The sequence below is a fragment of the Acanthaster planci genome, linkage group LG09 (genome assembly GCF_054643075.1).
Source record: "Acanthaster planci isolate LZ-2023a linkage group LG09, COTS_SCS, whole genome shotgun sequence".
Lineage (NCBI taxonomy): Eukaryota > Metazoa > Echinodermata > Asteroidea > Valvatida > Acanthasteridae > Acanthaster > Acanthaster planci.
The window spans coordinates 19862822-19875157 of record NC_141785.1 but is presented as its reverse complement, the minus strand read 5'-3'; the positions used below and the strand labels follow the sequence as shown (position 1 = coordinate 19875157).

At 40.7% G+C, this 12336-nt stretch overlaps 2 protein-coding genes across 5 annotated transcripts in view; one reads left to right on the top strand and one right to left on the bottom strand.

Moving 5' to 3' along the window:
- The window catches only part of LOC110976630 (G protein-coupled receptor 143-like), a 47408-nt gene extending 38158 nt beyond the window's left edge, over positions 1-9250 (top strand). For 3 of the 4 annotated variants that reach the window (XM_087141438.1, XM_087141439.1, XM_022230080.2), the window contains 7 exons: positions 899-999; positions 2018-2106; positions 2396-2491; positions 3471-3598; positions 4778-4883; positions 5142-5250; positions 5694-9250. In XM_087141438.1, coding sequence (XP_086997564.1) covers positions 899-999; positions 2018-2106; positions 2396-2491; positions 3471-3598; positions 4778-4883; positions 5142-5250; positions 5694-5903 — 839 coding nt within the window. In that variant the 3' untranslated portion in view covers positions 5904-9250. The remainder of the gene's footprint in view (positions 1-898; positions 1000-2017; positions 2107-2395; positions 2492-3470; positions 3599-4777; positions 4884-5141; positions 5251-5693) is intronic. The other variant, XM_022230082.2, reaches the window with a different exon arrangement.
- On the bottom strand, positions 9230-12330 carry LOC110976676 (mitochondrial import inner membrane translocase subunit Tim10-like). The gene is made up of 2 exons (XM_022230163.2): positions 12108-12330; positions 9230-10674 (listed from the first exon to the last, which is right to left on the bottom strand). Exons 1-2 carry the CDS (start codon positions 12185-12187, stop codon positions 10464-10466), a joined length of 291 nt encoding a protein of 96 aa, XP_022085855.1. The 5' UTR covers positions 12188-12330; the 3' UTR covers positions 9230-10463.
- Positions 12331-12336: the final 6 nt, after the last annotated feature.

Sequence of the window (12336 nt, the reverse complement as noted above, 5' to 3'; positions counted from 1 at the left end):
TTTTGGAAAGAATTGCAGTAATTTTCAGATGCGAAGCATGTTGATGAGTGATACTTCAAGTAATGCCTAGCAAATTGCCAGCAATCTGAATTATTTTGGCCGTGTACAATAAGTTTTGCCTTGCTCTTAAACTCTGGCACTGTGACCACACTTTCAACTAGAGTGAAGAAGAAATAGATTTTATGTGAACTTGGAAAACTGAGTTCAGACAAAAATACTCTTTCATCCATGTTTTAGTCAAGTACTTTTCAAGTACTAAGGGTCTCTGTCAAATATTAATCTGATCAGGATGGAATAAAGCTGGAGTACATAGGCAGTTGATGGTAGATGCACAACTTATTCAGTATGTAAGATTGCAAAATAAATTCAAGACTTCAGACACTCCCAGTTTTGTAAAATTCACATTTTGAAGAGAAAAATACTCCGAAAGTACTTGGCTGAGTACTTTGTGAGTATTTTCATCATAAAAACTATTTAATAAACACTAATGGTCCAAAGCCATCATGGTACTTTATCTTGTGCGTGCACCATCAGTGTTCTTTAGCTTTGTTCCCTCTGAACCAGTTAAATATTTGACACCGAAGTTGATACTCCAACAGTACTCGACTGCGTCACTGTCGTTCCCCCATGCCGCACGGGGCCTAAGGACTTGACTAGTGAATCATTGCATGCAGAAGCCTGTGAATTGTTCAGGTCAGTACATTTGTTGAGCACACACTGTGCAAAGCAGGTTGTTACACGGAATTTCAGAACAAAATCACACACTGCCTATGATGAACGTTCTGCGGCACTGATGATTTTGAAATCCCCTCCTACGTGTAGGCTGTAGATAGAATTCCTGTAACAGGAAATGGTCAAAGGGAAAGTCTTGCATTAATCCTTATTTCTATTAAAACAGGTGTACTGACCATTGCCAGCGTGGGTTTGAATGATGTTGACTCCATCGAATGGGACATCAGCGAAAGTCCTGTCCTGAAGTGGGCCTGCATCATCATCACGGTAAAGTGTCTAGTGGACTCTCACAGATGGGTGGGAGATGGTCGTTTTGTCATCTGTCACAACCCATGTGGCTCAGCTCACAGCCGTGAGATGAGCCTTTTTGAAATACAAATGTAAATCTTGTGGAAATCACTGTCAATGATAACATGTACTTACATGTATGCAAGCGTGGCGTACATAGTGTGGACCTCTGCACAAACGAAGTCCACGCAATGTAGGGTATGATGGTATTTTGTGGACTCGCACACATCCACACAATGTTTTCCTCTCTCTGAAAAAAAGCTTCAGAGGCATTTTGGGGTCAGGGTTATCCATGGCAAAATGAAGAGGAATAGTCCAGGAAATGATCATCACAAATCCAGCTCGAAAGAGTTATCCTGGTTGGAGAAAAAGCAGCCTTTTCCCCAAGTTACCTTAACCACAGGAGAACAAAGGAATGTCCACACTTTGCATGTGAAACAAGTACCGATGAGTGGCTCACTCATATTAGCGTCGGGTAGAGAAGGACGCAGACAAGCTTATTTGTTAAGTTAAACGTACATGTGCTTTCACTGATTACTTGCATGTACCTTTTGTTACAGTTCAGTGTATACACGACATGTATGAAGTATATGTGTACAGTTGGGGGTGTGCTTGTTTCCTGCAGATCTGGATCGCGATCAGTGATCCCAATGCTGGTTTGCTCCTTTAGGTGATTTCTGGTGTCAGTGAACCAGCAACATAATACTGAGTGAGATTCGGTTCTATGTGAAACAAGCAAGCCTTTAATTCATAACGTTCAAAATCACTTGTTCGTTGTCTGCCTTGTAGTACGTGTTACAGTCCAGGAATTTTCATTAGGTACAATTCTGTAGTCCTCCTGTTTTTTTCTTGGGGGACTTAACCCCTGACATATTCTTCCATTTTTGTCAAGTGTTTGGACGATTTCGCTGTACGTATATATATTTCTGTCCGGTGAGTTAATTCTTAGGTTTAAAAGGAGATGCATTTTGTTACTAATGTTTCCTCCTATTTGAAGGCATGGATACAGTACTTCTATGTGGCTACCTATTTTTGGACTTTTTTCTATGCACTTGACGTTAACCTTATGCTACGAGGAAGCAACAGGTGAGGCTTTGCAAGAAGGATTCACTTCCAAAAGAAACTAAAAGTCGCTTTCTAATTTGTTTTTTTACTTTGTCTTTACCCCAGAGCAGTGCAATTATTTGAAAGATTTCAACATATTTTTTACTTTAAAGCTTCAAAACATTTCATACGGAAAAAAGGGTTGGATTCAACCAGCAACTTATGGCTTAAATTAGAAGTGTTTTTTTCTCTGTTTGGTGTGTGCGGGGAGGGGGAGTGATAGCTATTGTATACCAGTGGGTCAAAGTTTGTTTTCAATTTTGTTATTCAGAAAGATGTTTCGTATCTACCTGGTGTTAGCCTGGTTGGTTCCAGCCATCATGGTGGTTACAGGACTGCTGTCCATGTACCTGTCGTCTCCCGGAGGGTAAGTCGAGTTGCCATGTGATATGAGCATTGATACCAGTGAGTTGCCATGTGATATGAGCATTGATACCAGCGAGTTGCCATGTGATATGAGCATTGATACCAGCGAGTTGCCATGTGATATGAGCATTGATACCAGCACTGTTTTCTTGTCAGTCATTTTTTGCATTGCTCTGAGTGCTTCAACCAAGTGTACTTATTTTTCGTGTGTTATTCCATTTGCTGCCGAAAGTTGATCTGAAGATGAAAAGCTCTATTTTTCACCACGAGTTAACGCTACAGTTCAATTCTAGTTTTGTCCAGTTACTGCTTGATTGCTAGCTCACTTAACAGCAATGTTCAAGTTCAACAAATAGCAGAAATTCAAACCGTCAAGGAAATTTGTATCAGTTTGCTTTAACCAACCATTAATGTGACATTCTGGGAGTCATCAGCTCTGGTTGTCATGAAAATGATGTATTCCCGAGACTTAGACCAACAGTTCATTGAGGAGTATACACTTTGGTGCTGCAACACCCATCACTCTCCTCGCTCGTGGCTATTTACCCCTTGATGGAAAGTAGCAAATTGTAGTGTCTTGCCCATGGACATACCCACAACCCAGTGGATTTGACTAGGACCTAAGCATTGTACCCAGCATTAATCTCAAGGTTTTGAGTGGGACACATCAGACCACAAGGCCACATCACTCTTTAGGGATTTTCCAAATCGGGATTTTACTTTTGTCTTGGGGTATCAGGCTTCAGTCTCAATAATGGAATAGTTCTTCAATTTTAGACCTTCTGGTTAAATTCAGTTCCATTCTCTGCTAGAGACACATTAGATTGTTTAATCCAAGGCCAAATTTTTGAGTACTTGAATTTGGTTGGAGAAGTGCCTGTCAGAGGCTAAATTCGGATTCCAAGACCAATGAAGTCAAACATGAAGCTGAGATTTGATATGGCTTACTTGATGGTTGTTTCGTTTTTGTTTGTTTGCAGTAGTCTCCAGTGTGACCCCACCTATAAGAGATGGGAGAGCTTGTTGCCTCATTACCTGGTGTCCTACATACCCATGCTGATCGTGCTTATAGTGAATCCAGTCTTGTACTGGTTCTCTGCTAGGAAAGGTACATGTACGGCATTACAATGATCACAAACAAAGATTGTTTGGCAGTGACAGCTTCACACCTGCCATCAACGTTACGGTTGGAGCATCGTTAACTGTGTTACCCTGTAAATGCAATACCACCTGCAAGAGACCCGTTGCCCCCGCTTAAAGTTGTGTGACCTGTAATGTGTATCAAACATCAGCAAACATAGCCTCCTCCCATAGCAAAATGTTGTAAGTCAATTTACTAAAAAAAGAAAGCCAGTGGTCGGTAAAGTACTCCGACAACTGATGTGCTGAGCACTATACATTGCTTTTGATAAACAATACTTATGACATACTTTGCTGTGGAAGGACACCATGTTTGTTGATGTTTGAGATTCATTATAGGTCACATGACTTAGCTGGCGCAATTCTGCATAATACCACTTTGAATACTTAAACTTTGACACACTCCACAAAAGTACGGTAAAAAGAAGTACCCCTGAGTGGCTGAGAAGAGACAGGTTGGTGGGAAAACGTTCAATTTGATGCAGGGTGCACATGGAAGGACAGTGCTTTTTAACAGAAATTGGTTGGGTGTGCTCGATGCGTTCCATGTGAAAACATACTTAAACCTGTGCACACATGCAGTGTTGCCTCTTAAAGCCACACCCAGTGCCCATCTCTTGCTCTTGGAGCACAAAGAGGATTGTCTCGGGGTCACATGGTGTCATTTTTGGTGAATTTGATCCCCTGACGAGCTCTGGCACTCTGGTTCAGTGCTAACAAACTGAAACTTCACTTGGTAAATACAACAATGAGGTGTGGCCTGTTTTCATTTGGTTCAAGAGGAGTTGTTGAAATAAGACTGAAGTTTAAGATAATGTCAAAAATGAAGCCAAAATTCAGATCGGAGCTCCATGTTCACTGCTCCATGTTTGCAGTGTAAGGGGCTTTTGGTTTGCCTTGGATGGGCTTCTGAGGATAGCCAATAACCACTGGAGAGAGTGGCCATTTTGGGATCGGCTGGCTCGAAATCATCATCCTAATGACCGCATTCCAATACCACTTTACGAGAAACAATATTGACGCTACAGAATCATATCCACAGCATGACTTGTCCACAGCCTTACTTCCTTTTAATCAAATGTCAGATTTGGCCAAACAGTAATTAAACTGTGTTTGCTGTTCACTGTGTGTGTTGTTTTTTCTGCAGTTGGGCCACTGTTGATGCGTGGCAACATGTTCACTGACAGAGAGCGCCAGATTCAGAGTCAAGTTCAGCGAAAATTCTTATTCATTATCCTCGTCTTCACCTTCTGGTAGGTTCCAGATCACAAAAAATTGCCGTACACATCTTCTGTGATCTTACGACCTTTCCTTCATCACGCTGATGTTACTCATAGACTTGAAACCTGACTTTTTTGAATGAGGTAGCAGGTGACGACTGCATTGGTTGCTGTGGATTTGGAAAATTCTTGATCATCCTGACCTCCTGACCTTTTTTCCTTTTATTTCTTTGTTTCCATGACAATCATTGGTAATATTTTGGGGGATTCTGTTGTTTTTTTTTTTTTCAGCTGGCTGCCGAATGTCATCAATGGTTGCATTTTGCTTAACAACTTAGCCACCTATCAAACATCCTGGCATACCTTTGGACCCTTCCACGCAGTCGTATGGAGTACTATGGTGAGTGCATCCTTCGTTACCCCTGCTCATCAAGCCTATAGATTTTGTAGGCAGCTATTCAGAGTGTAAAATGACAGTTCGACATTGGTCCTTTTCAGACCACCAAAAGCAGATGTGGTCTGACGAAATGTCCAAAGGAAGTCCCAAAAGCCAAATCCTGTGAGTGTTTTTACTCTGGGTTTGTGTGTATCCAGAAAGCCGACAATAGCAGATCAAACTTGATCCTGGTAATACATCTTGTCTGAAGCCCTTTTTTTGCTTCATTTTGTGCATTGATGTAACATTAAAATACATGTGAGAACACAAATGGAGATTAGAACTTGGCACAAGTGCTGTACATGCAACAAATGAGATGTTCTTATAAACAAGTGATCTCATGGATACAGGCACGACATCTGTTTTTTGCTTGTTTGTTGCTGAATGATTTCTTTTGTCCTCTGCAGGCGGTCATGAATCCTTTACAAGCCTTCCTGAATGCCCTGATCTACTGGGGTCCGGGCGGCTGTACGCAGAGCATCCCGTCACAGGTTGAATCTGACTACGACTGGACTTTCTTAAGCAACAATCACCCGGACCAGGTCTTTAGCGACTCCGGTGAGGAACGTAGGCCACTGATAGGAAGACCCAGGCGAATGAGGAACAGGCTTTTTTAAGCTAAAAAATTAAGAAAACTGACTACATTCAGAATTGCCATGGAACAGTAGGTCAAACTAAATCAGGTTCCTTTGAATCTAGTCAGGAAATTGACAGGATTGGAACCCAGGATCAAAACGAGACCGATGTTCTAAAAGCCCTAGATGCATGTAGTCTCCTATTTTGTGACTGGCTTTTACCCTTTTGGTCAGTTAGTATGATACTTTGTTTCAAGTACGTTTGCCAAAGGCCCATTGGAATATTCATTCAACAATTCTGCAAGGATATATTTTCTTTTGTACTCACCCATTTCCTTCCTGGATAACTGTGAGCAATATCATAAAAGTACACTTAAGCAGCCTAGGATTAAATGTTTCTCACCAGATTCAGGCAGTAAGAAGAAAATCAACCTCGGAAGAATTGGGCCGAGTACGACATTTTTTCGACCAGGGTTTTTTAGGGGGAAAAATTGGAGAGGGTCCCATATTTTTTCTACCTAGCAGACTTTCTGGATATGTTTGCTGGTACTTGCATTTTTTCAAAAAGCTTTTTCACGATCTCAACTGGTTTCTAACTTCTGTGTATTTAGTTACTTATTTGGTTGGAAATGAGAAGTCAAGATATGTTGCAAATTTACACAAGTGAAGGGGGGGGGACCACAATGGAAACGGGAGTGAATGGAGTAAAAAAGTATTCATTTTTGCAATTGGCCTGAAACTGTTCATACATGTATGTCCTACTATTATTGCTGTCATAACTTTATTGCTGGTGATCCATCTTCGTCAGGAAAATAAAGTTCTCTGGTCTTTGGCAATCATACTCTTTTAGCAGGTCTACAAATTATGTTTGTCTTGCATGAACCGATTCCTTGTTTGCCATTAATAAGGAGTCCGAGGAGAAAACGTTAAAAGTTGCCACCTTGAAATGCGTATGCCTTGCATACGCGCATATCCATTTTAGGAGGAAAGATAAATTTAGATTAGTTTGGAAATTTAGATTTGAATGATGATTAATTATTGATAAATGATTAATTAGAATTTTGTTTAAGCTTCAAAATTTAATAAAAGTAATCTAATTACACTGAAGTACTCTTTTAATCTCCATACATCAAATGTATTCCTTTGTTATTTTTCGAAATACTTAACACAGTTTTGTGTTCATAATGGGAATAGTCATGGTGGAGGGTTAGTGTAAAATTTGTGAGTCCAAATATGGGCAACAGTATTTATTTCTTTCTATATTTATATATTCGGTATATTTCCACTGAATGTTTACGGTTAAATGCAAGTAGTGTATTTGTGTTTGAAGTTAAAATGTATTCCTTATCTATCTTAAAGGTATGCTTCTTTTCTTTTTCAATTTTCTGTGGTTGAGGGGCGAGGAGTTGACTATTCAAGATAAATTCATTTCAGTTAAAGTTCTTTATGATTCAGTTCTAATAAAGAAACCTATATATGTTGATGTAAAGCGTTTTAGTAACAAATACTCATGTTATATGTTTAAACCCAAAATTATACATCAGCAGAGGTACTTTATCAGTTCTACAAAATATTTCAACAGAATGCCATTTTAAGAAAGTCTGCCCATGTTGCCGTGTAGTTTCCTATAACCTCTTACAGTATGTATCTTTTAATGCACTGCGACCCCCCAAAAAGGGGAAAATCTATAAATGTAACCGGGAAATATGCATTCAGTGACCAGAGTTATTTCCAATGCCTGAAGGAAAAACACCAGTCATCGGGAGGGGCTGTCATATTTAACCCCAACAGTCCCAAATCTTCCAATTTCAATACGATTTTACATACACCCTAAGGGGGGAAGGGTTTTTAATGTGAGCAGCTTCGTACATTTGAAGCAAGATATGGGATGGAGAGAACCCCCCCCGCCTTTGTGTTGGTCAATCTCAGGATTTCTTTACAGACTTCCAGGGGGGATGTGTTAGGTAACAATAGTCTAGAGTGTGTATAGGGATTGGACAGGTAAGGGGGGGTACCCCTCCGTCCCATATCTTGCCTGGTATAGCTTCGTGATTCTCGTACTCGTGTTCTACATCACGAGGACTTTTAAATATCTCAAAGTCAATGCAGCGTCACTTAAGGGTTACTTATGCTTGTACATGTATGTTCATCAGCTTTTGCATGTTTTTGTTTTAACACCCAGGTTGTTACAGAATTTGTCTTGACAGTTCATTAAGGCTTTGCAGTTGTGTGCAAAAAATAATTCAAATGAATCACTGTAAATTTGCTATGGACAGCATATGTGATTTTCAGAAGTGGCTGTAAGTACGTACTTGTAATTTTATTAGAGCGTGGCGATGCACTTAAAAACTTGTCTATTTATGAAACGGACATATAGTTGTGTGTAATGAAATGAACTTGTGAGTTGCTTGGAGAGCAAATATGCAATTTTTCTTGAACAATTAGAGATCATTGTAAAAAAACTTAAATGGTAATTTATTGGAAACTTAAGATTTAAAGACTTTCAGCATACTTCAAAATATGACTAAATAAATGAAAGCATGCAGTGCAAAACCTAATCACTCCTTGCTAAAGTTCATCAAAGTGGTTTATCCTCTGTATAATTTGACTCCTTTGTGACCATTCAGATGGATTCTGTACGCATGTGCATGTATGTTAAGACTGGTTTCCATATGGTCGTTTGTAACACAGACGGTCCGCAAGGTGTCAAGACGCAGACAGTCGCGAAGGAGACGCTGCGCGACGTCATTCCGACAAAAAACTTAAACAAAATGGAGTCCGAAACTCAGACAATTTTCAACAAAAATGCCTTTTTTAGGTGGCAATGTTGCCTCTTGAAGCCAAAGTGACACTCCAGTTTGATGTAATTTGTTTATAGTCAGCTATTCTGTTGACGACTAAGGCTGCATATGCTAGGAAGAAGGAGAAAATGGACAAAATGAGTGGTAATAAGCTGGCAAGACAGTGCCAGCGTGTATATTTGTATTGGCCTACTCAGCGACTCAATGCAGGCAGGTGGCAAAGTTGAACCGGGCTCAACTTTACCGATCTGTCCGGGGCTGGTTTGTGTTGTGTCTGGGTTATCGGCAATACTTCCATCTGACATGTTTCCATATGTCCACATTTTAGTTTGCGTCTTGATTGTGTTGCTCTCTGCGTTTCTTGCGTCAATATGGAAACCAGGCTTTAGGCTAATACTGTGAGCAAAGAACCTACTGGAACCACTAATGTAGCCCCTGACCAGGCAACGGATGTCCAAATCAGACGGGAAGAATTTGCAAAGCAAATGAAAACTAGCAGTGCTGTATGTCATTTCGGTCTGAAAGGAAAGACATCAAAGAACAATACACTTGAAAGGCAATTAAACCTTTTGTTGTAAACCAGTGGCAGAGTTGTTGGGAATGTGCGTTTAATTGTAACTAAGTCTTTCGTGCTTTAAACAGTAATTTGACAATTAAAAATCTAATTTAGTATTGGCACCTGTGTTCCAGTACTTCCAATTAGTGTAAAGGAGCTCCTTTAAAACTTCCATAAATGGTATTTTGCTCTTGGTAAATGTGAGAGAACTAAACAGAAATCCAAACCTGTCAAATAACTCTGTTGCACATTTTTTGAGGGGGAAGTTGGAACATCAAATCAAGCACAGTGTTTTCGGTAATGACAGCTGTGATCTACCGAAGTGTGTACAAAATTGACATCAAGAAAAGCCAGGCATTGGATACTGCCAGTGGCTAGGCTCAACCCTAACTCCCTTGCCAAACTAAAAACCTCCGTGAAGCTTACTACATCTCCATTGCAAGAATCCAATGCCACACATTTGTTAAACCCTTCTCAATCTCGCTGCTGGTTTTTGAAGGATTTAGGAAGGCAAAGGTCAGTGTTGTGGTTAAGACCGTCACAAGACCAGACACAAGACCAGTCACAGTCAAAAGAATGCACAATGACCAAGGAATGCTTTTGTTGCGGTTCATTTGAATACCTTGTGACTTGAATTCAGACTGGAGGTCTTGTGCTGGTGTTGTGTTAGTCTTGTGATAATCTTGAGACATCTTAACTACAGCATGCAGCACTGCTTGGGCTTTCAGAACTCTCTCTGGTCACAAGGATGGAGGTCCTCTGAAACCTTCCAGGGTCTCCAAGATTGCCTTGCACTCGACCCTGGTGACACTCCCGTTGTTAAACTTTGAATAATGGAGACATATTGATCAAGCCAAACAGCTACCATCTTGGTCAGGTCTAGGTCCCTGAGATCACACTCAAAAGAACTGTGAAACACCACATAGGCACCAGCTCTTCAAGTACTGCAAGCCAGATCCATTGTATTTGTTAACATCTACTCAAAAGATTTGTGCGAACTGGAGAAAAAAAATCAAGATGAGGGATATAATGGTGGTCTCTCTTGCGATGGTAAGGTGATTCACACTGCTGCTGAATTTGTTCACCCAGCCAAGCAGGGCTGGAAATCAAGCAGTTCTTTCAGCAACTCCTCTCCGAAGAGTTTCGGTGGTACCCAGCTGGCTGAGAAACCTCCAGCTGTCATAAAATTCTACACAAAAGTACCTCACAATTAGAATAAAACGTTTGATTCCTCGTCTGACGCCACTAGCTTTTCTTCTCGGCGGCTTGTTGCTGTTGCTGCATCAGCTGCAGTTGCTGGTCCTGCATGGATTTCTCGGTCAGTTTCTTCCCCAGGTTGTCGTGCACCTCCAAGTACTTGGCCACGCAGCGATCTAAACAGACCGACTCCCCCTTTGAGAGGTCACCCTCTCCATAGGATGGGGCTATACACTTCTTCTGGCAGGCAGTGGTCATCCTACCAACAAAAAAAAAAAAAAATGAAATTATTTTCTGGCACATTTGACAAATACGGAATGTCTCAGCGTCACATTTTTCATTATACAACCTCAGTCCTATTACTAGGGGTAACCATGAAAAGAGCAACAATGTTGAAAAAAATGCTGATAACATCAGGCTAACAACAATTAATTTAGTAACGCACAATGTGAAATGGCCAATTTCCAGTTCAGTCACCATGTTGATTTTAGCGCCCCCGCACAAGTTAGTGAACAGAGCTAGAGGGGAACAAATTGTCTACAACAATAACAATCACAAGTATCCATTCACCTAACGTTACATAACGTTGTTGTCATGAATTTGTTCCCCTCTGTTAAGTCTTCTGAACTCGCACCCATGAAATGTGAAAAAGGCTTAATTGGTAAGAAAATACTGAGGAGATTTTGAGACTTGCAATGAAGACTTGCAATGAATCTGTCGCAATTTGTCAGCGTCGGAACAAATTTTAATAATAGAGGCCCTGCCTGGAACGTCCTCACAGAGGACATGTTTTGCTATTTAGATTAAGATGACAATGTAGTAGTGTAGTGTCTACTCAAGCATATCACACAGGAACAAAGACCTGTCCTCTGTGAGGGCGCTCCACGCAGGCCCTCTATGAATACATGATTATGGTATGCCTTCGAGCGTCGGAAGTCAAGGCACGCGACAGGTGCCGTAGATGCATAATTCATGTCATCACAATATTGCTCAGTATAAGTTGCACACGCACTTTGCTAGTGTACAGTACGCCCATACAGAACATGCATATTAATATTATTCAAATTCAATTCCACCGGTTCCTTGTTCGTCTGTTGCGCAAGGTATGACAAGGAACCAGTTTTGTATGGTAAAACACAAACAGAGCGCCTGTCAGGTGCCTTGAAATCGGACGGACGAAGCGCTGCCTTCATTTTTCAGTCAGCATTTAATAGTACAGGCCGGGTTTTTCAAGGCACCATATATCGGAAAATATATGATTCTGGAAAGCTTTAGCATGTTTAGGGTGCTCATATGAAAGTCCACACTCTGAGAAATACGATGGTGTAAGTAAATTGTCAAGTCATTCTCATTTTGGAAGATATTAGGATTCAAAGTTTGTGACAATCCTGCAGTTTGGATTTCAGGCATTTGAGACATGCCTTGAAGTTGAAGTAGGGCTGTGGTGGCGACAGATAAGAGACAGATTGTAAAAGAGAGCCACTACAGCCCTATTTGTGGGGCTTGGCTATATCAAATAATATCGGGCACGGTGAGGATATGACCATGATGATGCTGATGACGGAGCTGAGCCCGGAGTAGCCCCACTATGGAGCTGGAGTGAGAGTCTGTGCCACACAGTCAGTGACAATGGGGCTAAGCCCGGAGTGTAAGTTATATTAAATTCAAAACCGAAGGAACAAAACCACTGACCTGTTATACATATCAGCCATCATTTCAATTTCCAACTCTGCCAAAAGCTGCATTTGTTGTTGCTGACTCAAACCTGCCATTTTCTAAAATTTTAAGACAATTTTATCAAGACCTATAAAAAATTCACACACCTACTACTCTAGGCTACAAATTACAATCTCACGTGTTATATGGCATTGGGAAAGTCACGATATCGGACACGAATAAGTATCTTAGTTTGGTTCTCTTT